The sequence below is a fragment of the Antechinus flavipes genome, chromosome 4 (genome assembly GCF_016432865.1).
Source record: "Antechinus flavipes isolate AdamAnt ecotype Samford, QLD, Australia chromosome 4, AdamAnt_v2, whole genome shotgun sequence".
Lineage (NCBI taxonomy): Eukaryota > Metazoa > Chordata > Mammalia > Dasyuromorphia > Dasyuridae > Antechinus > Antechinus flavipes.
This window is the reverse complement of record NC_067401.1, coordinates 315249333-315277298: the sequence shown is the minus strand read 5'-3', so window position 1 is coordinate 315277298 and position 27966 is coordinate 315249333. Positions and strand designations below refer to the sequence as shown.

The window sequence follows — 27966 nt, the reverse complement described above, 5'->3', positions numbered from 1 at the left end:
TCTAACCCCTATTTGTCAACCAAAGTGTAAGACTATAGAATGTAGACTTTTGAGGCTCAAATATCCTTGGAAAACCATAAGGAATCTATTATTCTTTCTTTGGGAGGGAAAAAAAGTCTGTAAAGTGTAAATGCTATAGAAGATTCTGAGTATTCAGAAGATCTCACATAGCTTGGATAACCTCTTGTTCTATTCCACTTGGAAATATGTATGATACTGCCTTTCACATGAATATGACATCAGAATCATTGAATAGAATAATAGAATAGAATAGATAATATGGAAAGAATGTGTCCATGCAATTTTAAATGTATGCATACTATCAAAAGTTAAATGTTCCTTATAAAAGTTCTCTGTCCTCAGCTTCAAAGAGAGGAAATTTTACTTTTCAACATTAAAATAAATTTAACAAAGTGTTTTTATTAATAGTCGATGTTTTGGAAGAAAGAAATTTTATAACAAGGCATTTCCCCTAAACGGACTTAGTGACATAAATTTAAATTATTCAGGCAAATATTTCAGAATTCATATAAAATTTCACATAAAAATCTCTGGCATTACTGGTGGAAGACTGAAAAGACGAGGTCTTATTGAAGCTATTCTTCCTTATAAAAAGAACCAAACAAAACTCAGATGAATGAATATGGTTCTTGCTGCTGTTACCTGATGTGTATTAGCTTAAGTTTGGTCTCTAGCATGTACAGATATACATAGCAAAAAAGATTAATGCTATTTACCCCCGTTACCAGTTTTCACCACATATTTTATGTTGTTCAGTCAGCCAACAGCAAATTAATGAACTAGCCTCAAGTTTACATTTCTCTACCCCAAGGTTACCATAAGTCTTTTCCCTTGATTAAAGCTAATGGGCAAACAAAAAAAAATACTTTGATTTTTGCTAACAAAGGGATCAGAATTTTAATCTACCTATTAAACTTTGGCAAAAGATTTTGGGGAAAATGTAAGCTTAAGCATAATTTTTAGTTGCTCATTGTTAGCCAGCATTAAATCTTTATCAGTTCTCTTTCCAACTCAGTTCCTTTTCAAAATTAGTTGTTTCTATGATTGCCCTCTCGAGCTACTCCAAAGCAGGACAAAGTTAATGCAACAGCCGTGTTTACTGTCCGGCTTATGTCTTCTGGTGTTTTCCCAAGGGATGGATTGACTTCCATTATGTCTAATCCCGAGAGGAGCCCTGTAACAGGAAGTAAAAATACATTTTGTAAAAGTCAAGATTTTAAATTCAATCAGAAGTTGAGGGGACTAACCGAAGAAGTAAAAACAAGAAAAATAGTTTGCCAAGTTTTGTATACTATTACAATCTGTAACAGTTAATATTCTTAAAAGTATCATACACAAGATGTTTGATATTTTGTTAATATACTGACAGTTTTGAAGTGGAGAAATATAACTTTTGTAAACTAATTCCCTCAGAAGATTTTATTTTCTTATATTTATATTTTCTGTTTTCTTAGATATTGGACATACCTGTTTTATAGATTTCTTCCGTAATATAGATACCTTCTCTGTAAGTCAGGCCTCCAGGGACAGGAGTGCCAGTAGCTGGTGTGAAAAATGGATCCAACCCATCCACATCATAACTCAGATGAATTGGTCTTTTTTTCCTTTAAGTGGAAGGGAAACCACATTGAAAGATGTTAACATTTAGTAGATGAGGACTGTATCTATTAGCCCAATACAGTTCAGAAACTTTATCTGAAGCCAAAAATTGTTTTCTTTAGAATATTTTCTATATTCTTGTTTATTTAATAATGCAGTTCTTATTAATAATAACATAATTAGTAGTATATATATATCACAAAACCAAAAAAGTGTCTTACCTTCCTATTAAGTAACTTAGTGTTTCTTCCATTACTTTGCCAATTCCAAGCTTATCTACTTCAGTCATTGAAAAAAATTTAATACCCAGATCTTTAAGGATGCGACTGAAAAGAAAAGATATAATTGACTTGGTCAGTAGAGAGTCATGATAGGCACAGATGGACCAATTAAGATTTGTCCAGGAGCAATGGCATTATGTCATCAGAGATGAGGAAAAAAATTGGATTAGTCATTCAGCAAAAGTGAGGGATAATTCAATGACTAGTCTGTATTCCACTGTTATTTCATAAAATGGAGAATCGTAAGCAAAACATGGAGTTCCATTTAAAATTTACAGGTAATGAACATGTCACATGGAATTTGACACCATTAGATTGCACCACTAGAGGGAGCACAGAAAAAGATTTCAGATCCCATCACAGTATTTCAGAAGCATTTTTAGTTTAAAAGCTGAATAAATGCAAATTTTTTTTTTTTTTAAATATAGAAGGATAGCTTAGGAGTGCTTCCATCTTCACCTAGGTTTTTGTTTCTTTTTAAGTTCAGTGGATTTAAAAACATGAAACATTTATAGCCTATGAATTGTGTATCTGCCTAAATTTGGATTAAATTTGGATCAATAAAGAAAACTAAAATAATAGGTCTGAGAAATAAATACACTTACTGTTCGCCAGGATCCACATCTCTCAATCCAATATATACAATGTCCTTAGCTGATAAGCAGGGTGTCACCCAAGAGAATCCTGGAAGTTCAGGAATCTAAAAAATGATGCTTCTATTTATTTTTATTGTTCTTTCATAAACTTGTTTATTCTTATAAGTTCTACAGACAATATTACATTTAGAAAACAAAAATGCTAATGTATGGATATACACACATGCATACACATATATATAAATATGTATGCTGGTCTTAAACATTATGTGAAAAATATTTCTAACTCCTTCATGGAAGGAATTCCAAGAAAGAAGTTTTAGTTGGAATTAGAAATAAAGAACTAAATCCATATGTAATTCCATCTCATATCTAAGTATCTTAACAAGGAATAATTCCCTTTAGGAATAACATTTTCCAGGACTTAATACACTTGGTCTTAAAGCTACGTTAACTTAAACCTGCATACATCTAATTCAAGTAGACCATCTAAGACAGATTTTATGGAATAGGCCCGAGCACTTAGGATGCATCTGAGGCTTGATGCATTAAAAGTCTCAACCACCTGGCTTAGACCTTGGGAATGGGGTGCAGGAAAAGTATTTATTATGTGCCAGGCATTGTACTAAGCACTTCAAAAATATTTCACTTGTTCCTCACCCTGAGAAATAGGTGCTATTTTTACACCCATTTTGCCAATAAGAAAACTGAGGCAACAGGTTAAATAACTTGTCCAGGATTGTGCAACTAATAGTGCCAGAACACTTTTCCATTTCATGTTTTCCTCACGCTAGGCCCATTACTATGCCACCCAACTGCCTTGTAAAAATCATGGTGGTTGAGAACCCTGTTAAAAGCAAGATGGTACATTCTCCCACCTGTCCAAGTTTCAAAAAACTAATTCGGATGACAGAATTACAACACATTTCTTTACCTTTCCCTTCAGTTCCTTCAAAAGGAAAGACACAGGCTGTCCATGTAGGTTGCCACTTGTGGTTGTCAAAGGAGTGTTGATATCAGTATGTGCATCTACCCAAATGACGCAGAGATCTGGATGAACCTTAGCATGGCCAGAGATAGTTCCAATTGCCAAACTTTGGGAACAAAAAAGTTGTGTAAGCAGAGAGATTACACCATCTTTACATAGCGAGTGACATATTTACTTTTTAAAAGCCCCTGTTCATTTTGCCTTTGAACATCACAATATCTAGGGGGGAGGGGAGAAGGGAGAGAAGTAGTATCCAGTGGGTCATTCCAACAGACAAGATACATCAGAAAAAAACAGTTATAATTGTGTGGAGCAATGTCCCTTATCCATGATATTTATTGATAAATAGTAATTACTTGTGTTGATGTTGACCCTAAAGTTACTTTATTTTGTAAAAACAGTTTTTTGTTTGTCTTAATCCTGTTTATATATAGTAGTAGCTAAAATTCAGCAAAATTGTAGGAGGGCAAATGTGTTTGTAAGAATATCAGCCACACAAATAAACTGTTCAGTGACCATTTTATTCTCAGTTAACTCTTTGCTTATTGTGGAATCCCATCCTGCTCTGCTTAATAAATATTACAGTCCCTAATGTGGGTTACCTAAGAGTGAATCTTTCTCTGCTATGAGACTTGTACATCTAAATAGCTTTTCATAGGTTATCTCATTTTATTATCTATCACAAGGTATGGTATTATTACAAGTATTATTAATGTAAATATTGATATCCCCGCTTTACAGATGAGGGAAAGACCCAGAAAGCCGGACAAAAAGTCATACGATATACTGTTGTAGCAGAACTGTTTCAAACACTGCAAGTAATGAAAAGAGGGGAGAATGACAAAATATTCTTCTTACCCTAATGGACATTACAAATACAGAAGCATTGACTATTTGGGGCAACTAAGTAGTGCAGTGGGTAAGATCTGGGTCTGGGTCTGGGTTAGGAAAACCTAAATTCAAATGCAGCCTGAGGCACTAAACTATGTAATCCTGGGCAGGTCACCTGTTTGCCTCAGTTTCCTCAATTGTAAAAAGAGGCTGATAATAGTACCTATCTCACAGGGTTGTGAGGATCAAATGAATTCTTATTTGTAAGACACTTAGCACAGTGTCTGGTATATTGAAGTTCAATACAGTAATTTTTCAGTTGTGTATGGCTCTTCACAAGCTCATTTATGATTTTCTTGGCAAGGTTATAGAGTGGTTTGCCATTTACTTCTCTAGTTCATTTTACAGATGAGGAAATTAGGCAAACAAGGTAAAATGACTTACCACAGATGATAAATATTTGAGGTCAGTTGAACTCAGAAACATAAGTCTTCCTGACTGCAGGCCCAGTGCTCTATCTACTGCACCATCTAGCTGCCTTGGCACTTAGTTGGTGCTATATAAATGTTTATTTCCCTGGTGATTTCTACTTAATATTATTAACTACTCAGCTTCTCTTGACAGCATGTTTATAGTTCAAAAAGCACTTGAATTGAAGTCAAAATAGATAATGTCAAGTTCCAACACCTAAGAACTATGAGACAATGAGCAAACCATTTCAATCTCTGACATTGTTTTCTCATCTGAAAAATAGGGGGAATGATACCAAAATGACCTACTTGACAGAGTTATGAGGACAACAACCTTGAAGGGCTATTCACATGTGATACAGTTTTTCTTAGAATAATTTAGTCAGAGAAGTAGCTACACCCAAAGAAAGAACACTAGGAAATTAATATAAACTGCTTGTGTTTTTGTTTTTCTTCCCGGGTTATTTATACCTTCTGAATCCAATTCTCCCTGTCCAACAAGAGAATTGTTCTTTTCTGCACACATATATTGTATCTAGGATATACTGTAACCTATTTAACATGTATAGGACTGCTTGCTATCTGGGGGAGGGGGTAGAGGGAAGGAGGGGAAAAATCGGAACAGAAGTGAGTGCAAGGGATAATGTAAAAAATTACCCTGGCATGGATTCTGTCAATAAAAAGTTATTAAAAAAAAAAAAGAATAATTTAGTCAGAAGTTACTTAAATCAGTGACAATTAAAAAGTAAGACCTGTGATCCCCGCCAAGTACCAAACTGGTTCTTCCATTCTTCTTTACTTCTGCGACTACTTCAGCCAGCTGCTCATTAGCTTTACCCACAGTCCTTGGATTCTTCACAATTTGAAAGGGGGTATCATTGATTACATCAACAAAAGACAAGTTCCCATAATCTTTCACGTCACACCCTGCAATGGAAATAAAACACAAACACACCAGATTACCCTCAACAACTCTAAAAGATGGAATGTACTACATAAGGCCACTGAACTGGATTTTTTCTGAAACAATAATATCTGGTTCCATTTTATTATCCTATGAGAAAATATCACTTCTTTATGTAGGTTGCTATTATTTTTATCTTTGTCCCATGTTCCCCCAAATATGAATGACTCAAGAGAGCTAAAGTCTTGATCTGATGCCTCAACGTGGAATTAGGATGACTTTGGTTCTTGAAGAATAATTAATTGGAGTACAAGATCTGACAGGTACTCAGACATGGAGAAACTGAATTTGGGCCCAAAGATCCTGTACAAAGATAACTTTTTTCAATGATGCAAGATAAGGGGAATGGAAGGAAATAGGCAGTCATATTAGTACAGTTACTGGAGCATGGTGGATACTCTATCATCTTATTTGACTTATGCAACAATTCTTATGAGGTAGGTGCTATTGTTGCCCATATTTTATACAGCTGAGGAAGCAAACAAGCAGAGATTAAGTGAATTGCCAAGAATCACAAAATAAATGTCTCAGGCTGGATTTAAACTTAGATCTTCTTCATCTTGAATTCAGTGTTATATCCACTGTGTCACTTACCTACCTAGTACAAGACATTAGGATAAAATGGCTTTCTTCTCAATGCCATTCTAGCTAAATTTTGAGTTGTTCCTTTAAAGATTAGTGTCCAGAGATTAGTAGGAGGGCAGAAGAGGTTGGGGAAGAAAGGAGATGGCCACAGCAATTCATAAAAGTATTATGTAGAAAGGTTGTTTCAATGAAACACCCCAACTGATTAAGCCATAGAAATGTTGCTGTTCTAAAGAAGTTCATAGAATGTTGTTATGGCCCAGAACTCTGTACTTGAAACAAGGATTCTTACAAGGTGTTAACTCAGAGGAATTGATAATGCAAAGTTTAGCATGGTGATTAATAATTCTCTATTTCAGTACTTAATATAGTTCTACAAGATTCACACCTATGATAATGTAATTATAATAGAGTATATAAGCTGGGACAAACTCAGCCAGAGACATTCCATCTTTGCTCAGGCTCCTGGTGGCTCTCCTGAGAAACTGGTTTGGACTTGGGAATAAACTCTGAAGGGACTCGGAGACAGACTCGGAGAAGACAGAAGATGGAGGCTGGAGCACAAGCTCTCCGACTGAGACAGACTTCAAGACAGAGACTGTCGTGGTGGTCCTCCTGCTTCCTCCACAGAAACCAAGACACATTCTGGAGGATCTCCAGAAAGTTAGCCCGGGCCCCTTTGAGTCTGTTCCTGAGCCCTCTCTGAGTCTGTCCCTGAGCTCTCTCTGAGTCTGTCCCCGAGCTGTCTCTGGCTAAGTTTGTCCCAGTTTACACACAGTATACTGAGTATAAGGCAATCATTATATCACAAGGGAACCATTATTTGATTAATTCAATCATACAGAACTAGAGAACTATTAATCACCATACTAAAACTTAGATAACCATCGTCTTATCAATTCTACTGACATCTTGTAAGAATCCTTGTTGCAAGTACAGAGTTCTGCCCCATTACAGAATGTGACTAAATAAAGACCACAACAACCCAGATTTGTTTCTTTGAGGGAGGAATTTGAAATTAAACTACATCAAACACAGTGGAGATACTTGCTTTTGGCACATTATTGAGGTCCAAGAATGAAGATAGACTTGACCATCTAGATTCTAGAGATTGGCACCATGATTCTGGTCCAATAGCCTTGGGGACACAATTGATACATATTAACATATTAACAAAGAAGAATTGCTCAGGCCAAGTGCTATTAAAAAAAAAAATTATATGTATGGCCAGAAAAAATGGGCTAGTGAGAGTGAGGGATGGCTGCTGAAAAGCACGTTATATTAGTTCTTATATAATCTCAGTTTTACACTATAATATTGTAGTTCTTTATATGATACAATGAAGTGTCTAGATTTATAAACATATTAGTGCCATTTTCAAAAAAAGGTTATTTAAGAAGAAACTTAAGATAATACTAATATATTGCCCTTAGACTTGATTCTCTCAGATCTAAATGAAAAAAAAAAATCTTCCTGCCTATCTCCAGCCTTCAGCTTGATTAGATGGGTTTATGGGGCAGCTCAATGGCACAATGTATACAGCGCCCTGCTTGGAGTCAGGAAGACCTGAATGCAAATGTGGTCTCAGAAACTTGCCAGGCGTGTGATCCTGGGTAAGTCACTAAGCCTTGTTTGCCTCAATTTCTTCATCTGTAAAATGAACTAAAGAAGGAAATGGCAAACCACTTCAGTATCTTTGCCAAGAAAACTCCAAATAGGGTCATGAAAAGTTGGACAAAATTGAAACAACTTACAACAAAAAGCGGGTTTATACAAAGAGGACATCAGAAAATGCCATGACCACTGCTAGCCTTTTTACCTCAAACCAAGTGGATCTTGGATAAATGGCCAATTTCAAGAATCCATTTCCTGACTGTGGGCTTCATCCTTAGAGGATTCATTTATTCACAAAGTACTTATTGAATACTTCTGTCTCCTACCCGTTTCATACTTCCTTTTCAAATTGTGGACAGTCTCTGAAGATCTATGTCCTTCTATTTGGAGGAAGAAAATGTCAGATCTACCCTGAATTTTCCACCATGCATTAGCTTGAATTTGGTCTTCACAGAGGAGATAAAATCAGAATGATCTCAGTCTTGTGATAGAAGTTACCTAGTTCTTGAAGTTTTTCAACTAGGCCAGCCTTTCTCAGCACTGCAGGACCTTCTTCCACCCCTCCTCGTGGCTAGGGATTAAAAAGTAAAAACAACAAATAATTGATTCAGATACTAAGCATTTATCTCAATCTGAAAAGAAAAGGATGTCTCCTGTGCTATGTGACTTTTTTGAAATACTTGAATAGAAAGGGATATGTAGATTCTGATTATTATTGGTTTTACATAGAGGTTTGCCTCCTTCAATGATATCATGAACTCCTTGAGGCTAGGAACTGTTTTTTTCTTTCTTTGTATCCCTAGTATTTAGCATAATACTTGGCCCATAGTAGGAGCTTAATAAGTACATGTTGACATAACATGACTAACCACGTAACTAAGGTGGAACACTTGTTTTAAAATCCAGTTTTTTTTCAGCACAGATACTATGCCCTATTTGGCATATCAAGATTTCTTTCTACACTCACTAATCATGAGAATATGACCAGAACAGACATTTTTATCTTTATGTATTAAGGAGATGGTTCTTTTTTTTCATACAATGTAAGATTTATTTTTTTGGAGATTGAATAGTGAAAAAATTTCTCTGTAGATTGGATATAAAATACAATTCAGCAGATAATTGGATGAAGCCAAAATAGATATGGGAAGGGAGGAAGTGAATTCTTTAGGAATCCCTTCAAGCTGTCAAACTAAAAAGAAGTCATGAAAGGTAACATAAGCACACTGAATTACTTACCTAAATATTCCTTTAGGTTTGGAAAGCTAAGAAATGGAACCAAAGAACAAATCTACTTTGTCCACAAGAGGGCCCTCTTTTCCTTCTTTAAGATGTAGAACTGAAGTTGTTTCTGAGACCCATAAGAAAGTCACTCTCTTTCTTGCATACACATTTATGTGATAAAAATGCAGATTTGGGGACCCGGAGAATTATAACTTCTTATCCTTTTCCCTAAAGATTCATGGAAGATACTGCTACTAAATCTTTCTAGATCAAGAGTCCTTAACCTATTTGCTACTTGATTTGATAAAATTTATGAACCCCTCCTCGATGTTTTTCCTTTCAGAAAAGTATACTCCACCTCTAGCTACTTCCAGACTCTGATGTTTTAAAGTTCTTTTTCTTTTTGCTGAGGCAATTGGAGTTAAGTGACTTGTCCAGGGTCACATAGCTAGGAAGCATCAAGAGTCTGAGGCCATATTTGAACTTAAGTTCTCCTGACTTCAAGGCTGGTGCTCTATCCACTGCACCACTTACCTGCCCCAAAATTCTTAAGATAAAACACACAGGGTTACAAAGGAACCAAATGAAAAGCAATTGTCAAAATGCTGTTTTTAAACAAGTTTAAGGGGTCTAATTTAAGAAGCTAAGAAGTCCTATTTTATATCTTGTTTTTCCAAACCATACTTTTACAGCTGTGCAGTTTGCTGCTAGTAGCTTTGCTTATACAAAATCAGTTCTTGACTATAGTGATCAACACATCATCCAAACAGCAATTATTGAGCATATCTTATGTGCCGGGCACCGTGTTAGGTGCTGGCAATATAAAGACAAAGACAAAAACTGCCCTTGTTCTCAAGAAGTTTAATTATGAAATATGTAGGAAATAGAGTCAATTGGCAGGCCAGCCCTTCTCTGTGGTAATCTAGATTCACCCTTAATGAATCATTTCAATAGGAAAATCCATTCCTAAAACAAACCAGACTAGTTCAAATTGCAGGTGACAACCTAGTCATAAATCAAACTCACCATGTCCTCAACACTTACGTCCTTTCCTCCCAGCACCCTTCTTTCATTATTTTTTTTTCTGCTTCCTGTTTTTTGTCCTGTAGATTATAATGATATTGAAGGCAGAAACTATTTCATGTTTGTTTTTGTAATCTCAGGACCTTTCCCTGTGTCTTACACATAATAGAAACTTAATTGAAACTTTGCTAAATTTAATCTAATAATTTTGTCTCTTTCTCTTTTCTACCATTCACTTCTTCCCATCTAGGGTCAATCTTCATTCTTCCCCCCTTAGGCAAAGACTGATTATAAAAGGAGCAGAAAAATAAAGTAGAGATATTTTTTTTTTCCTTTTCTCCCACCATCTCACTTGAGTAAAGCCTAAATGTAAAGAAGAGAGGAAGAAAACTGGTGCCAGAGGCAGGAAAAGGAACCAATTTCCTTTAAATTATTATGACTTTTGTGCAATTTATTCTTTAGCTTCTGCTTCCTTTCCCTTGCGTCAGTTGAAAAAAGTCTTCTCAAGCTTCTCTGAAGTTTTCATACATGTCATTTCTTATGGCACAATAATATTCTATTTTATTCAAATACAACAGTGATTTATATAGTACAGTATGTTACCAGGGAAGGTTCTCTGAGGAGCAAGAGGAGTCATTAGGAAATGATATCGATGTTGTTGGAGGATTTTTTTAAGACATCAGATTTTTTTTTTCAACAAATAAACAAAAATCATAGGTATTTATCTAGCCATAAATTCCTACTGCCCTCTCACCTAGTACCTTCTCCTTAGGTCTCTCAAATTATTTGTAAGTACTATCTAAAAAAGTCTTTCACCCCTAATTATTCAGTGTAATAGTGAAGAAACTGAGGGGAGCGATTTGCTTAATATTTGTCCCCATTCGTGGAGCAATCTACTCTCCATATGATCAACAGAGTCAATGTTATTCAGTCAAATCAAACATGTCTAATTCTTTATGATCTCATTTGGAGCAAAGACACTGGAACGGTTTCCCATTTCCTTCTCTAGCTCATTTTATAGATGAGGAACTGAGGCTGAGGCATACAGTGTTAAATGACTTGCCCAGCTAGTTGATATTTGAGGTTAACATCTGAACACTGGAAGTTGAGTCTTTTTGCCTTCAGGCCCAGCTCTCCACGTACTACCTAGCTGCCCAGATTGGAGAAATCCTTTCTTGGCTCTGGGAAAACCAGAGCTATCAGGTGACACAGTGTTATAGGAGCAATGAATTATTTAAGAAGAATGTCACAAGGGCAGCTAGGTGCAGTGAATAGAGCACCAACTCTGAAGTTAGGAAGACCTGAGTTCAAATCTAGCTCAGATATTTAACACTTCTAGCTGTGTGACCCTGGGCAAGTCACTTAGTCCCAATTGCCTCAGGGGAAAAAAAAAGAATAGTGTCATAATTAGATAACTTGTCCAATGTTTTTTATTTATTTATTTTGACAAGCAGGGTTTGTGGATTTTATGGCAAGGTTTGTCTATGTTAACAGGATTACAAAATAGGATAATTTAGGGCAGCATTTTGTGCGTCATCCCTTTCAACAAAAGAAAAGAAACTTTTAAAAATCATTAATTTTTATGTGTGTCTTAAACTATTTATTTATTAGGCTTCTACTATAATCAAAACCCTGTATTTGGTGCTTGGATCTATGGCTGCTGAAGATGCAAATAACCTTGAGGCATTTGCATGCTACATGTACAAAGGTAAATGAATTTCAGGTAATTTAAGGACAGAGAATTAACCATAGGACAGTTTTCATGGAAGGATTTTTTAGAGTTGGTGATGTCAGAACCATCTTTGAAGAGAAGCTGCAAAACATAAATTTGTTCTGAGTTTCAAAAGCAGAAATCCCAAAGCTTAGAAGCCAACCCTAAAGTAAAGATTTTTAAACAGCAAAATTACCTCTTATGCTTTCCTTGGCCAGAGATCAAGCAACATTCTTGTAACTGAATTTATGTTTACTTCAAGAAAGTTGTGGATACCCAATATCAATTTATCAAATGTCTACTCTTGATTTTCCACTCGAGAGAAAGCTACTGTTTTGCTCATAACAGTGTATCTTTCTCCTCTTCTCCACCTCCTCCCCCAAACTCTACCCTATTATTGGTTAGAGGTCAAACAGAAAAGTTAATCAATAGCGGTTTATTTGTTGGCTAACCATGTGGAGGTGAATGAAACCAATCTCAGAGCTGACAATCACTCTCTGGCTGCATCTGACTCTGTTCTGAGCATCTCACTGCCAAATTAGAACAAGGTGCTGGGACTCTTCTCCCATCAAACGCACTGGTGGATAATAATAACACTGATTTAATGGGAGATAAGTATTTAGCATCACTCCTATAGGTAGTGTGTACACAGCAGGGGAATGATCTCATACAGTAATATGAACCAGGTTGAGACATAGGAGGCAAACCAAAAAAGTAGGCATTGAATTCAGAACAGCAATTACTCATTTTTATTCTGACAATCATCATTAAGACAAGCTCCTATAAAACCAGCTTGGCCCTAATTGCTATTCTAACTTGTTTCATCAACAGCTTCCTAAACCAGATTTCATTCTGTCTTGTTTTGGTCTTAATATGCACAAAATAGCATGTAGTGCTGGTTTCATATAATTCTGTGAGGTTATTTGATTCAAATATGGTATGATTCGAAGGAGCAGTGGGTTTGAAGCCAAAGGAACTTAGTTCAAATCACTCCTCTTTATATACTTATTTATGAGACATTGGGCAAGTCATTTCATTTTCTCATTGCCTCAGTTTCTTTAACCATAAAATGGGAGAAAAGATGGACTAGATGATATTTAAAGTCTCTTGAAACATTTTGTCCTCTCCCTATTAAACTGTAAGTACCTCTCTCAAATTCCATATCAAGGCCTTGGTTTAAAATACTATAAGGATTTTAATCACAAGCATTTTGTGCTAACAATTATATAGTACTTTAAAGTTTGTGAAGCACTTGCCTTTGAACCCTACCTCCAAATAAAATCCCAACTCTTTATGATATAAAAATATTACAGGTTTCATTAAAAATGAGGAAACTGAAGTTGAGATATTAAATGATTTGCCAGGGCTTACCAGGCTTGTAATCATAAGAAGTAAGATTCAAACACAAGCTTGCCTGACTCTTCATCAATAATATGAATCAACAATATGAATCCGTATTTCTTTGGATTCTGTCACTCTGAGCATGCAATAATAAGAACTGACCTTCATGCATCAATCTAAGGCCTTCAAAGCATTTTATTAGCATCATTTATTATCTCCTAAATATAGGAGATATACAAAAGATATACTTATCTCTTTTTTCCTCAAGTCCTCCTTTTTAAGATAAGACCCCATTGATACTCAGACTGTTTAGCACAAGTTCAAAGAAATTGCTTAGGATGAGGAGGGATAGAGCAAATAAATGATCAGAAACTGAAGCTGGGAGGGGGATAGAAAGGACAAATTCCAGGGATGCTATAAACCACTCCCAGGAATTAGGGTTGGGAGAAAAACCGAAAAACTTGTAGAACTCGCTTGAATGTGCTCAGAAGCATTTTAACTATGAATACATTACAAGTTGTCCACTTGCTTAACATCCATTTTGTATAAAAACAGTATGAGGTAGAGAAGAATACAGTTTAATTGAAAAACATTCTTGTGAACAAGTCAAGAAATGTTAATGTACATTTAATAATGCTGCCAAAATGACGCTACTCAAGTAAGGTTAATTTATTCTCCCTTTAAATTGTTATCCTTTTATTTAATAATCTGTTTCCCACTAAGTCTTTTCAGCAAAGAAAACTTCACTTTTGTCAATGCAAAGTTCTATAGAAAGATGTACAACACCCCTCTTTATGACTAGATCACATAAACTTAAATGGGTTGATAGTTCTTTCCAAAAAAAAGGACCAGATAATCTGTCACAACTTCAATTTCTTTCTTCCTGGTAATTTGTCCTGAAAATGTAGTTAATTGGCACCTATTATGCTTCATTTAGTTCTAATCCTTTCCCTAATTTCTTTTCATTTCTCATTCATTAGAACCAACCTATCTGGTTTAGACTTCTAATTTGGCAAGAATCACATTTACTTGCTAAAATGCAGCATGTGGTTTGTTTGTTGTTGTTGTTGTTGTTTTTTTGTATTTCATTTTTTTGAAAATTTCAAAGATAATCCCATTTATATCTCTTTATTGGTCATTCCCTCTTGGATCTATTTATGTTAGGGATGTCCCTCTCTTCTTTCCTAACCAATTTGCTATATATCTCTTCATTAGATCAATATACTTTTGCTAGACTGGTACCAGTACCCAGAGCATAGGAGAAAAATTCTAAGGCCCATAACCTCTACATTAGTATTAATGCTAATCTGCATTTGCAGATCTGAAAATTAGTTAAATTACTGTGAATTAGTTTACTGAAGTCAAGGTATTATGGTAGATTTAGAACAATACACGAGCCCCCTGGAGCCAAAGTTAGCTGAATTCATTCTTCTATTTCCTTCTTTTTAACTGTTCTATGAAACAGTCTAACAGAATTATGTCTTGTATTTTCATTGGAACAGTTTCCCAGTATGGTACAATGAAAGGAAAACTGCAAGTAAAATAGAGTACCTGAGATAGAATCCTGATTCTATTGTGACCAAGAGCAAATATTTCTACTCCACCTCAATTCCTCAGGCCTCAGTTTCTTTATCTTTAAAATGAAGAAGCTAGAAAGTAGCTAAATTTCCCTACAATTCTAAATATATGATCTCAAAGAAGCCCTCCTGGTTCTATAAAACCATTTTTCTATTTTGTAAATCCCCCTTGAAAAAATAATTATAGGGTTTTTTATTTAAAGAATGGAAATAATTTTGATTGTCCATCCAAAGACCTTTTTTTTTTTTTTTTTTTTTTTGGCTGAGGCAACAGGGATTAAGTGACTTGCTTAGGGTCACACAGCTACGAAGTGTTAAGTGGCTGAGACCACCAAATACCTTTTTTAGCAGGAACAATTGCTTTCTATACTATGATCTTAGCCAATGCTAAGTTTGCCTCTGAAAAATACAAGTTATAATTGAGAATTCAAAACTTTTAAAAAGTCCCCGAGAGCTAAGAAAAATCAACAAAGCCCAAGGGAAGGAACCGAAAGATCCTTAGACGTAATATATATATTTAAAATTGTATTGATATTTTTTCATTTTATATTACCTTCATTTCTTAATACTTCTCTTCCTTCCATTTCCCTCTCCCCTGAAAGCCATTCATAATATAAAACTTTTTTTTTAAAAAGATAGAAAAAAGGAAGGAAAGAAGAAAACAAAGGAAAAAAAAGGAAAAGAAAAAGTAAGTCAACAAAATTAATCAACAGATCAGAGTTAAATTCCCCCATTTCACTACTCCCTCCCCATCCTGCCCTGGTAAAAAAGGAGAGGGAAGTGCATTTTTTCTTTTCCTCTTACTAGGCCAGAAATATCTTTTAAAAGGAAAGCTTCATATAAAAGCTTCTCTATTATTTTCTCTCTTTATTCATTCTGTTTTTCCTATCTTTTCTCCATTTTAGTTAATGACCTGTAACTTCGGGTTTGTTTGTATAACACTTCTAAGCTAAAATAGAGTTTTTGGAAATTTTCATGTCAGTGTTCTTGTTACCTAGTTGATACATTACAATGGGAGGCACTTAAGATCCCTGGGAAGGGAGAAAAGCTGTTTATACCATGTAATTAGTCAATGTAAAGTGTTTTTTCCTGGTAGGTGCTTAACTAACAAACAGATATGCACCACAATGTAAGCCTTAAAGTACAATATGTAAATGTTATTATTATTAAAATGAAATGGAAAGGGCACAAGTTATTTAACCTTGCAGTACCTTAGTTTTCTCATCTATAATAAAATGAGGAAGCTATTCCATGTCTGTGATTCAGTTACTGAATGGAATTAGAATGGAGCTTCAACCTGGCATATTATGCTACCATTGGCATTTTCTGAAAAGGAATTCTATAATTTGATAAGGGATTCTATCTACATGAGAAATGAACAGTTAATCATTCTATGTCAATGTTCAATGTCAAAGATGAATAATTTAAATTTGGGGGGAACCATAGTATGTATGAAGCAATCACTTTAAAATTATACAAATTAAGAGTTTTAAGGGTGACATAAATTTGTTTTTCTAGGCATTGAATGATTAAACGTATTAAAGCCAACATTTTCCTAAATTAAAAAAAATTTAATATAAACAATGAATGTGCAAAGAGTTCATATCAATTGAAATGAAATTACTTATTTTCAATTTTTATAATAGCTCTTGACTAAAAAGCAAAAGAGAGGTTCAAGTACAAAAAACTGGCAAAGATCAGAAGCAGCTAAGTAAATTGGTCTGTGACCCAACTCCAACAATGTACCACAAAATTATGTGACTTTTGGATAATAATTCTGCAGGTTCACATAGCCAGAGGATATCAAAAGCACCAGACGAATTTGAAAGGTTAAAAAATTTCAACAAACTTCAAACTAGCAATACACTTAAAAGAATGAGAATGAGAAACAGCGCCATTTATTCACCTGTCCTTTGGAGAAAGGAGCTCCGATGATCCCAATTGACTTTGGCTTGGAACTCATACTGTCCTGATCCTCCTCTTATCTATATTCCAAAGGGACAGACCGGTAGCTCTCCTCCAGGTGCCAGCTGTAGTTCTGAGTGACAGAGGGCACTTTAGGCTCCATTTATAATAGGGTTGAAGTTGTTTACCTTTACGGTAATGAGAAAGAAACTCTCTCCGCCTCCTGAACAGAAGGATTTCACAAGTGTCAACAAAATTCCCCACTCTTAGCTAGCTGTCCTTGAGCTCATCGTAGATGGGAATGAACATAATTGTCAGAATCTAACAAATTCAAATCATCCCCCCCACAAAAGGGTTAGACATGTTTCCCCCCCACAAAAGGGTTAGACATGTTTTAGATTCCTACCCCACAAGTTCAACATCAAAGAATCTGATGAATTAATTTAATAATCATCTATTAATTACTTAATCCTTCTTAAGTAAGGTACTTAAAAAGACAAAGACATAATCAACACAATTGTTACCTTCAAAGTGTATGCATTCTTCATACCCTCCAATTAATAACACTTAGTAAATTGTGCTGGGGGCAAAGGAGCGATCCAGGAAAAATGTTCTAGAAAATTTTGAAGATGAAGAGATTACTTTTAAATGGTAGGATCAAAGAAAGTGTCCCTGAGATTAAACTTGAAGAGAAGGATTCTGAAAGGTAAGAAACTGACCCATCAATCAATAATTATGTAAGTGCTTACTATATGGTGGGGATCATGTTAGGTACTAGAGATATGAATACAAAAAATGAAAAAAAATGAAAATCTTACAATGGGTTTACTTTCTAAAGGGGAAGACAACAATCATACATAAAAATGTGTACAACATAGTTAAATGTTAGATATTTTGGAAGAAAGAGCTCTAGCAGTTGGGAAAAGATAAAGAGAAAGTGCATTCCAAGCACAAGTGTGGGCCTCTAGAGGTATGGGGATGTGGGAAGTACCTAATTTATATTAGTTGATTCAAAGATGGACATTGGAGATACCAACTCGAACTGTGGAAAGAATAGCCCAGTTTCTACAGAATAGAATGGGCAGTACAGGAACAGAAGCAAAGTGAAATAAATCTGGAAAGGTAATTTATGGGTAGATTATGAAAGGTCTTAAACATCAGATTAAGGAATTTTTATTTTATACCTTAGGCACTAGGGAACAACTGAAAATTTATGAATGAGATAATAATTATATTATTAAATATGGAATTAAGAAAGAGTATTTTGGTAACTGTAAAATCTGTGAAAAACAGATCAGGAGACCCTATGGAGGCAGGTTCTGATATAATACTGGCTGAAGAAGGCTGAAGACATTGAAATGGAAAGTAAATTTTCTGCTACAAAATAAACATCCCACAATTTAGGAAGACTCTGGGGTTTAAATAGTTCAGTGGCTTATGAATGATCCTGGAGACAGTGAACTTGCCCTTAGTAAACAGTACAATCATTGTCCCTAGCTGTTTATCTGCATGAGATTACAAAAAGGAATCTAGAAAGATAATACAGAATTGGCACTGATTACCCAACATAAAGGTAGAATATACTTTACGGAGAAAACTGACTGAAAACTAGATTTCTTCCGTATCTCTTTAACAGCTTAGGAAGTGAAAGAGAGGTTTCTGCCAAGCCTGACGGGGTTGTTCTAATCGAAAGATCACAGTAGCATTGTGCCTAGAAGAGCAGTTGGAATTCTTCGAACCCCTTAATTTAGCCAGTAACTGAAGATGATTTGAGACTGAAGTTGACCAAGTCCAGAGAAAGTAGCAGCTAGATGGATGACAGAGAATACATCTTTAAAAAAAAAAATCTTAGAGCAGAGTGGTCTGTCGGGCTAGCATCAATCTGATAGCCAAGTGACCTGTTTTTGTTGTTGTTGTTTAGTCATTTTCCACTTATGTCTTAACTTTTTGTGATCCCATTTGGGGTTTTCCTGTTAGAGACACTGGAGTGGTTTGCCATTTCCATTTCCAGCTCATCTGACAGATGAGGAAACTGAGGCAAAACAAGGTTAAAATGATTTGCCCAGAGTTACTATTAAGTGCCTGTGGCCAGATCTGAATTCAGGTTTTCCTGACTCCAAGTCCAGCACTCTATCCACTGCATTTCCCAGCTGCCCAGCTTAATCCCACCCACTTGTCTAGTCCAGCATCAATCAGACTTACCAGGAGCCAAAATCCAAGAGATCTGCTTAAACGAGCCCAGTGGCAGACTGGCCCTAATACTTCAAGGGCCTTTCATTTCCTTTCACTTTCCTTCCTTTTACTTTCTTCTTAATATTTTATAATCTGATTCCTGACCAGACCATTCAAATGAAACTTCTTTCTCCAAAGTTAGTCTCTCTCTGTCTCCCAGACACTAATGCCCTCTTCTCTGACTTTCTCCTTCTTGAATCATTTGAAATACTTACTTCCTGTATGTTTTCTCCTCTTTGGTTTTCACCAGACTGCTTGTTCCTGTTTTCCTATCTATATAATTGCTCTTTCACAGTTTCCCTCACCAGTTTATCATTTATGCCAAACCCATTAAGTTGTGGGTGTGTCCTCAAGACTTGGGGTTTTCTTCTCTTTTCTCTCTATACTTTCATCAGCTATCATGTATTTATTTATCATCACTATGTAACTTACCTCCAAATCTATATGCCCATCCCAAGTCTCCCCCCTAAACTCCAGTGCAGCATACTAACTACCTGAGAGGCACTTTTTAAAAATAACTTTTTATTGACAGAACATATGCATGGATAATTTTTTACAACATTATCCCTTGCACTCACTTCTGTTCTGACTTTTCCCTTCCCTCCCTGCACCCCCTCCCCCAGATGGCAAGCAGTCTTATACATGTTAAAAATGTTATAGTATATCCTAGATACAATATATGTGTGCAGAACTGAACAGTTTTCTTGTTGCACAGGGAGAATTGGATTCAGAAGATAAAAATAACCTGGGAAGAAAAACAAAAATGCAAGTAGTCCATTTCATTTCCCAGTGTTCCTTCTCTCGGTATAGCTGATTCTGTCCATCATTGATCAATTGGAACTGAATTGGATCTTATCTTTGTCGAAGAGATCCACTTCTATCAGAATACATTCTTATACAGTATTGTTATTGAGGTATATAATGATCTCCTGGCTCTGCTCATTTCACTCAGCATCCTTCATATAAGTCTCTCCAAGCCTCTCTGTATTCATCCTGCTGGTCATTTCTTACAGAGCAATAATATTCCATAACATTCATATACCATCATTATTTATTCAGCCATTCTCCAATTGATGGGCATCTATTCATTTTCCAGTTTCTAGCCACTACAAATAGGGCTGCTACAAACATTTTGGCACATACAGGTCCCTTTCCCTTCTTTAGTATCTCTTTGGGATATAAGCCCAGTAGTAGCACTGCAGGATCAAAGAGTATGCACAGTTGGATTTCTTTTGGGGCATAATTCCAGATTGCTCTCTAGAACGGTTAGATTCTTTCACAACTCCACCAACAATGTATCAGTGTCCCAGTTCTCCTGCATTTCCTGCAATATTCATCATTATTTTTTCCTGTCATCTTAGCCAATCTGACAGGTGCGTAGTGGTATCTCAGAGTTGTCTTAATTTGCATTTCTCTGATCAATAGTGATTTGGAACACTTTCATATGAGTAGAAATAGTTTCAATTTGAGAGGCACTTTTCAACTAAATATCCTATAGGCACCTCACACTCAGTTTGTCCAAAGTAGACCTTTTTCTTTGTTCCCTATCTCCTGAATTTCCTATCTAGTCTTGAGAGCAACATCATCCTAACTACCAGGGTAGTTATCGTTAATGTCTGATTCTCACTCAACCCAGGTAGGTGCAAAATCATTACAAAATGATTTCCACATTTTACAATAATTCTGTAAAATTAGAAACATTTGTATTATTAGCCCCACTTTATGGATACAAAACTGAGGCTCAAAGAAAACAACTTGCCCATGCTCATAAAGTTATGAGTGTTTTTATTCCCTGCTTAGTGTTTTTATACTAATACCAGACTATTCTAGAATTAACTTAATTTTGTCTTTTATCTGTAAGTACAAAGATTGTAATTTTATAACAAGAACTTTCAGGTGAGGAAACTCCCTCCAGTGCATATCAATATCATCTCTGCTACTTTCAGATTTAAAATGGCCTAGCCTGGAACACTGAGTTTGTGATTTGTTCAGGATTACATAGCCCCATCTATGTTAAAGGCAAAACTTGAATATAGATGTTGTTGACATCAAGGACATTTCTCTATATTTACCACATGATCTTATATATGGGAGTTATATACGCTATTTTAAAAACATAATTAAATTACATTGACCTATTTTGTGATTTTTCTTTTAAATTTATTTATTTAAAACTTAAGAAAATTGAAAAAGGAAAAAAGAACAGGAAAAATATTGCCATGTGCACAGCAGAACATAAGAGAAAATTCAAAATAGGATACCATAGATTTACATTTTAAGAAAACTATATAATAAATAGTACCTGTTGTTGGGTTTATCAGAGCTGTCCACCTTTTCTTTGTTTCCTTGTACTTTTGTTCTCTATTGTGCACTTTTTTACTTTATCCCTTTTTCTCTTTCCTTCTCCCTACCCCCCAAAAAGGCTAAAATTAAGCATGGGTATATTAACATATAAATTCACGCACATACATTCACATATACACATATACAGAAGTGTTTATAATTATACACAATACTTCTGTGTATAGCCATACAATATTTGTTGTTCCTCATTTTTTCTGAAAGTAGATACCATCATCTTTCATAAATCCAAGTCTTTCCATATTTTTATAAATCCACTAGCTCATTAATTCCTATCCCACAGCAATATTTCAAACTTATACTGTCTAGTTATTTTAAATAGTCTAAAACAATATAGGTTAGTATGGCTGACATCTAGTGTACCTTTCCCATTTTTCTCTTTAACTTTGAGATCAATGATTATGACGTCTGTTTTTTTTTTTTTTTCAAATAAATTATACTCCTGATCATTATTGTGTTTATGTATATCATTATTTCTTATTCCTGGTAAATGAATAGGGAGATACAATAATAATACATTATAAAAGAACAAAGAAGGAATTATTTCTGACTAGGAAGATTAGGGAAGGCTTTATGAAGAGAGAAAGCAATTGAGGTGGGCCCAGAAGGCTGGATAAAATATTGTCAAACTAGAACAGGGAGAAGGGAATAAAGGTGTTCTAAAGGGCAGCCATGTGGAGCAGGATCCTTTTGAAGATCATAGGAGTCTCCACATTCTTCACCATATCCTGCTCTGACGACCAATGCATTTCTACAGGCTGTGAATGGGCAAAGTAAACCTCCTTTTATTTACTGTTCAATGACTTGTGAGTCTCATTTTACACCAATGTTGAACTTGAAGTAAGAGTGCTGGTTTTAGAGCCAATTCTAACAATATTCAAGTAAATTTTTGAAAAGGACTTTTTTTTTTAAAAATACTTTCTTACTTCTCTTTCCAGTAAGCTCTCCTAATTGTTATTACCTCTATCCCATCCGGTGAATCATTTCTACAAGGTATGATTCCAGCTAATCTTCAACTATAGTGGCTGAGTTAGCTTCTCCTATCTACATCATAAAAGGTTACTCTGGGAAGATGTTCAGTCTTCAAAACCTAAAGGACTGAAACTCAAATGGTGGAATTTCAGGCATCATAACAGGCAGTAGGAGACATATGTATATATGTGGGGGGGGGGTACAATGGGAGTACTAAACCCTTTTCTTCTTCAAATTTGGCTTTGAAATCAATAAAAATTTAAGTACCTACCATGTGCCAAGCACTGTGCTGTTAGTGCTTTCACTTTTCCTCAACACCTCCACTCTCCTATCATTACTTTTTCTTCTACTTATTTTGCATAATCTTATTTGTGTGTATATATATATTTCCTCCCATAAAATGCCTTGAGGGCAGAAATAGTGTTTATTTTTTATTTTATTTTGTTGTTATTTTTGCTTCATATCTCCATTGTCTAGCACAGTATGTGATACATAATAAACACTCAGTGAATTCTTGTTAAATTAAGTGAAATAAAATTGAATTCCAAGTCTCTACATGCTTTAGTCTTCTAAGCTTTGTTGTATTGTTAATTCCTTTATTGAAACTCTGGAAACATGATATTGGCAAAAACAAATGCATGACCTGAACAGCAATAAAAACCAGCTTATCTAAGTATACAAAGTTTTAAACAAAATGTTAAAAGATCTTACATTTTAAAAGATGAAGTTAGGAATAATTCTAGTGATCAATGATTATTAACATCACACTATTATAGGATTTTGAAATTAAGGAAATGGAGAAGGGAACAAACATTTTTTTAAAGCACCTACCCTGTATATTATATTAAGCTTGATCTTCATCCAACCTATTTCATGTTTGAATAAGCATGATAAGTATACTCTGGCCCCTTCTCTTTGGACCAGCCTTCAGAAACCTGGTCTCTCTCTGCCATTGGCTAAAGCCCCTACTGGCTATGTTTCTTCCATTTTAGAAGTCAATAATTAGTACTAGTTCCAATGAAGCACTTTTTATTGATTAGTTTTAACAATTTTTTTTTTTACTTCACAGATAAATATAAATATATATATATAAAAATGTAAATTTCCTTAGCCTCTCAAGGATATATTCTCACCATATGCCACAAGTGAAGAAGTCACCTAGACACAAACACAGCAAAGAGACAGTTGAAGTTGTATTGGGCCCTTCTGAAGATTTGGTTTTCCTTTTGTTGAATTATAGGAGAGGCAGATTGTCAAACATCCTTCTTTTACTTTATTTGCTGTTCTAACTATGAAACCAAAAAGAAAAAAAACTTCCTTCTCAACCACAAGGTTAATCACCCAAAACAATTACCATAATGTTCATGCATGTTCCATATCCTTCATGATCCTCCCTTAAAAAGCATCATGTATGATGACATACCATCTCAGATTATCTGAGCAAGGTGAAAAAGACCTGCACATGACTCAACCTCTTGTTACATAGGATTCTCTGCAGGATCCTGTCATAGCTTTGCTTAAAGACTTTTGGCAAAAGAAGAACCCACTTTCTCTAGGGGTAACTCACATTTTTGGAAAGCTTTATTATTATTAGAAAATCTGTTCTTATATCTTCTCATAAAACCTGCTTCTCAACAATTTCATCAACCTTTACTTCTAGTTTTGCCGCCAGAGCCAATAATCCCTTATTGAACTTAAACAGAAATTCGTTTAAGGCATAATGATTTTCTTTGAAAAAAATATGTAGGTCAGTTTCTTGAAATTAGAGTTTAGCAATGATTTACACTGGATGACTTTCAATTACCGAAAAGGTACTTCAGGAGAGAGGTGCTTTCTAAAAGTAACTGAATTGCAAACCCATGGGAAAAGTTTAAATTCTGAGTTAAGAAAAATTTTAAAAAACTTCCCTTCCTCTGCCAGTCCTCATTCATTAACACACATTTTAACATTTCGATTGTCTTGCCCTGGAAAAAAGAAGGGGATAAGTGAAACATTGATTTTCTATGCAGTGATGACACACATTGAGGTCACTGTGACAAGCAAGGAAGGAATTTTCAACCCACTCTCCCTCATAAATCAAAAGGAGGAAAATCAAATCTGAGTCATTTCTAAGACCATCTCATGAACTCTTAGTCCCAATTTGGAGTAGTACAGGAATCTTGGGGCAGTCCCAGAATTACCATAATCTCCTGTGGTTTATTGGGAGTTTTTAATTAAACTTTTTCCGGTCAACAAAAATTCACCTTTTCTTCTTCCCTTCATCTCCCCATACTCTCACATTGAGAAATGCAGAAAAACAAAACTCCTGTTACAAAAACATATAGATGAACAAAAATTCCTTTATTGCCATATCTTTTTAAAAGTATGTCTCAATCTCTACTGAGTCTATAATTTCTCTAACTAGATCAGCATATCTCATCTTGAATCTTCTGCAATCATTGGTGATCATTGTGTTTGATCAAAGTTCATAAGTCTGAAAGACTTTGCCTTTACATATTGTTGTTTAATATATAATTTGTTTTCCTGGGTCTGTTATTTACTCTGAATAAATTCAAATAAGTCTTTCCAGGTTCTGTGAAAACATCTCCATCAATTCTAACAAAGCAATAGTCTTCTATCACATTCATATAACATCACTTATTCAGTCATTCCTTAATTAGTGAGTTCCCACTCAATGTCCAATTCTTTGTCACAACAAAAAGAGTTGATATAAATATTTTTAATATATGTTTTTTCCCTATTCTTTTGATTTCTCTAGGCCAGTAGTTTCAAACTCAAATGCAAACAGATCCTTGCTGGCTCTAATACTGAATAAGAAAACAACAAAATAGCATTATCTACATTGCATTGTAGTTTTTGTTTATTTTTTTAAACAGTTCCCACTTCTGTTTTTATTAAATTCTTGCAGCAGATATTCTTGTGGGCATATTCTTGTGGGCTGTGAATCCTAAATCTTGCTTTAGTTGCCATATCATTAGGTTAAAAAGCATTTGTAAATCATATAGTAAAACATTACTATATTAATTTTTGTCCTCTCTCTTTTTTGTTTCCACCCCCTCCACTGGATATTATATTTCCAATCAAAAAGGCAATAATTTGAGGAAGTAATTCTAGTTTCTAAGTAGAAGATACAGCTGCATCATTGATTGAAAAGTAGCAGTTTCCTCAGAGGAACTGGAATCTAGCATATACACAAGATGGCATGGAGAGTCTGGGACAATTAAATACAGCAATGGCTTGTAAAACCCTCTAGAAATAAAATCTTTGCCAATTAGACAATGTTATATTCAGGCAGGTTGAAAGTCTTAAGAAAAACAACTTCAGGACATTACCACATTCTTCAGCCAATGATTCAGCATGTATCACATTGAGGGAGAGGCAAATGACTCAAGGAAAGGTATGCAATCCATTGTAAAATTGAGACATATTATTTTTTTTATTTTCCTGACTTTGAATTTAGGCTGTTATGCTAATTTTCTAGGGCAGCTATACGTACTGAACATGGCTGACAACCTTTCTGCTAACTTTTTAATAGTGTTTTTATAGTGTCATGTTAAGGACTGAGGAAGAGGAAAGAAGAGTGAGAAATAATCTTGGGAGATAGGATACACTAGGGACTTCAGATCTTTGAGTGTTGCCATTCAGAGATCTTCATATATTATGAGGGAAGTATAGAAAGGGAAATAGGAAGGCAAAGAAAACTTGGCAGTTTTGCCTAAAGTGCACATCAAGGTGACTTTTTCTTCCCTACTACTCACCAAAGTCAAGTGAAAATTACTTTTCTTAACAAATTTGATGTTTTACAATTATTTGTGTAAAACTTATCTCTGTTATCAAAAGGTTTGGAAAGGTTTTATCAGTTGGATAAAAGACTCAATTGGTTTCAATTTTCTCTCAATTCAAGATCTTGATATAAAATTAGTTTTATGAATGTCCAAGATAAATTTTCATGCATAATAATAAATAATAAAATAGTCATATGTAATAAAATAATAAATGCATTGTTTTTACAATAAATATATTTTGTTCTTTTTTTCCCCTGAGGCAATTGGGATTAAGTGATTTGCCCAGGGTCACACAACTAGGAAGTGTTAAGTGTCTGAGGCCAAATTTGAACTCATGTCCTAATGACTTCAGGGCTGATGCTCTATCCATTGTACCACCCAGCTGCCCCTGATTTTCTTTTTTTTTTTTTAATCATTATATTGATTTTCCTTTTCTAAGTTTTACTCTACTGAATTCCTATGGCTCATAATGTTTTAGATAAAATTTTAGGTTCTTAAAGAAAATGCCAGGGGACTATATCAGGCAGGTGCTCATAAACTATGGATCCACTGAGTTCTGCCTCTTCACTCTTCACCTAAGATCAAGGACTTGGTACTGAGATCCTACAGTGAGCTACTCTGGACACTACATTTGGCATTCAATGTGGGGCTCTGGAAAGCAGGGGAAAAGAGCAGCTCAACTGACACCATCAGTGAGTTCAGGGAGTCCCGGTGACCTACATAGGCTAAGTATAAATATAGGCTAGCAGATTTTGCTAAGGACTAATTTAGCCACTTTTGTTTTCAGTTGAAATGGTGCAAATGCTAACAAAAGAGCCTCCTTCCCAAGGGGAATATCAGGAAGGCTTAGTTAAGTTAATAGAGAAGCAAGGTTTGTTGGTAAATCAGAAGCAGATCATCAAGTTCTCAGATGTTGTGGAGAATACATCTCCATGGCACTCTGGGGAGGAGAGGTTGGAGCCAGAGATGTGGAAGGTAGTGGAAGAACAACTGATTCAATATTCAAAGACACATTCCTTTTGTACAATGTAATAAAATATAATAAAATTGGCTTTAGGAAATTCCACATATAAGAATATAGTCAAATATTGAGTTCTTATCCCAAAAGCTGGAATCTTTGGGTTTGTGGAACACTAGATTATTAATTATCATTGACTTTTTTATTCTGTAAGCCTAATCTACTCCACTGATCGACTACTCTATTTCTTAGTATCAAAAGGTTTTGATGACCACTGCTTTATAATATAGTTTTAGTTCTGACACAGCTAGGTCACCTTCATTGGCATTTTTTTCATTAATTCCCTTGAAATTCTTGATCTTTTGTTCTTCCAAATGAACTTTGTTATTTTTTCTAGCTCTGTAAAATAATTTTTTGGGAGTTTGTTATGGCACTGAATAAGTAGATTAATTTAGGTAGTATCACCATTTTTATTATATTATTTCAGCCTATCCATGAGCAATTGATATTTTTCTAGATCTGACTTTATTTGTGTGGAAAGTGTTTTATAACTGTGTTCATATAGTTCCTTACTTTGCCTTGCAAGTAGACTCCCAAATATTTGTTTATGTTATTTTAAATGGAATTTCGCTTTGTATCTCCTGCTGCTGGACTTTGTTGGTAATAAAAAAAAATGCTGATGATTTATGAAGATTTATTTTGTATCCTGCAACTTTTAATACAGCATTTCTTGCTAAGTTATAGAGGTGTTTCAGTCTCTGTGAATGGAAGTGGTATTCAAACCAAAAAGAAGAAGAAGAAGAAGAAGAAGAAGAAGAAGAAGAAGAAGAAGAAGAAGAAGAAGAAGAAGAAGAAGAAGAAGAAGAAGAAGAAGAAGAAGAAGAAATGAAAGAACTGAAATATGGAGATATATGTTTAATTTATAAAT

General features: G+C 35.0%; 1 protein-coding gene across 5 annotated transcripts; it reads right to left on the bottom strand.

Moving 5' to 3' along the window:
* Nucleotides 1-400: 400 nt before the first annotated feature.
* On the bottom strand, nt 401-19234 carry ARG1 (arginase 1). 5 transcript variants are annotated; one of them, XM_051997745.1, is made up of 10 exons: nt 18933-19234; nt 17255-17343; nt 16732-16953; nt 8448-8520; nt 5539-5713; nt 3432-3591; nt 2507-2601; nt 1842-1946; nt 1489-1625; nt 401-1195 (listed from the first exon to the last, which is right to left on the bottom strand). In XM_051997745.1, the coding sequence occupies exons 3-10, from the start codon at nt 16786-16788 to the stop codon at nt 1050-1052; spliced, it is 948 nt and encodes a 315-aa protein (XP_051853705.1). In that variant the 5' UTR covers nt 16789-16953; nt 17255-17343; nt 18933-19234; the 3' UTR covers nt 401-1049. The 5 variants fall into 5 exon arrangements, with proteins under 5 accessions (XP_051853705.1, XP_051853707.1, XP_051853709.1 ...); XM_051997747.1 differs by having other exon boundaries at nt 16732-16863; XM_051997749.1 differs by lacking the exon at nt 17255-17343.
* Nucleotides 19235-27966: the final 8732 nt, after the last annotated feature.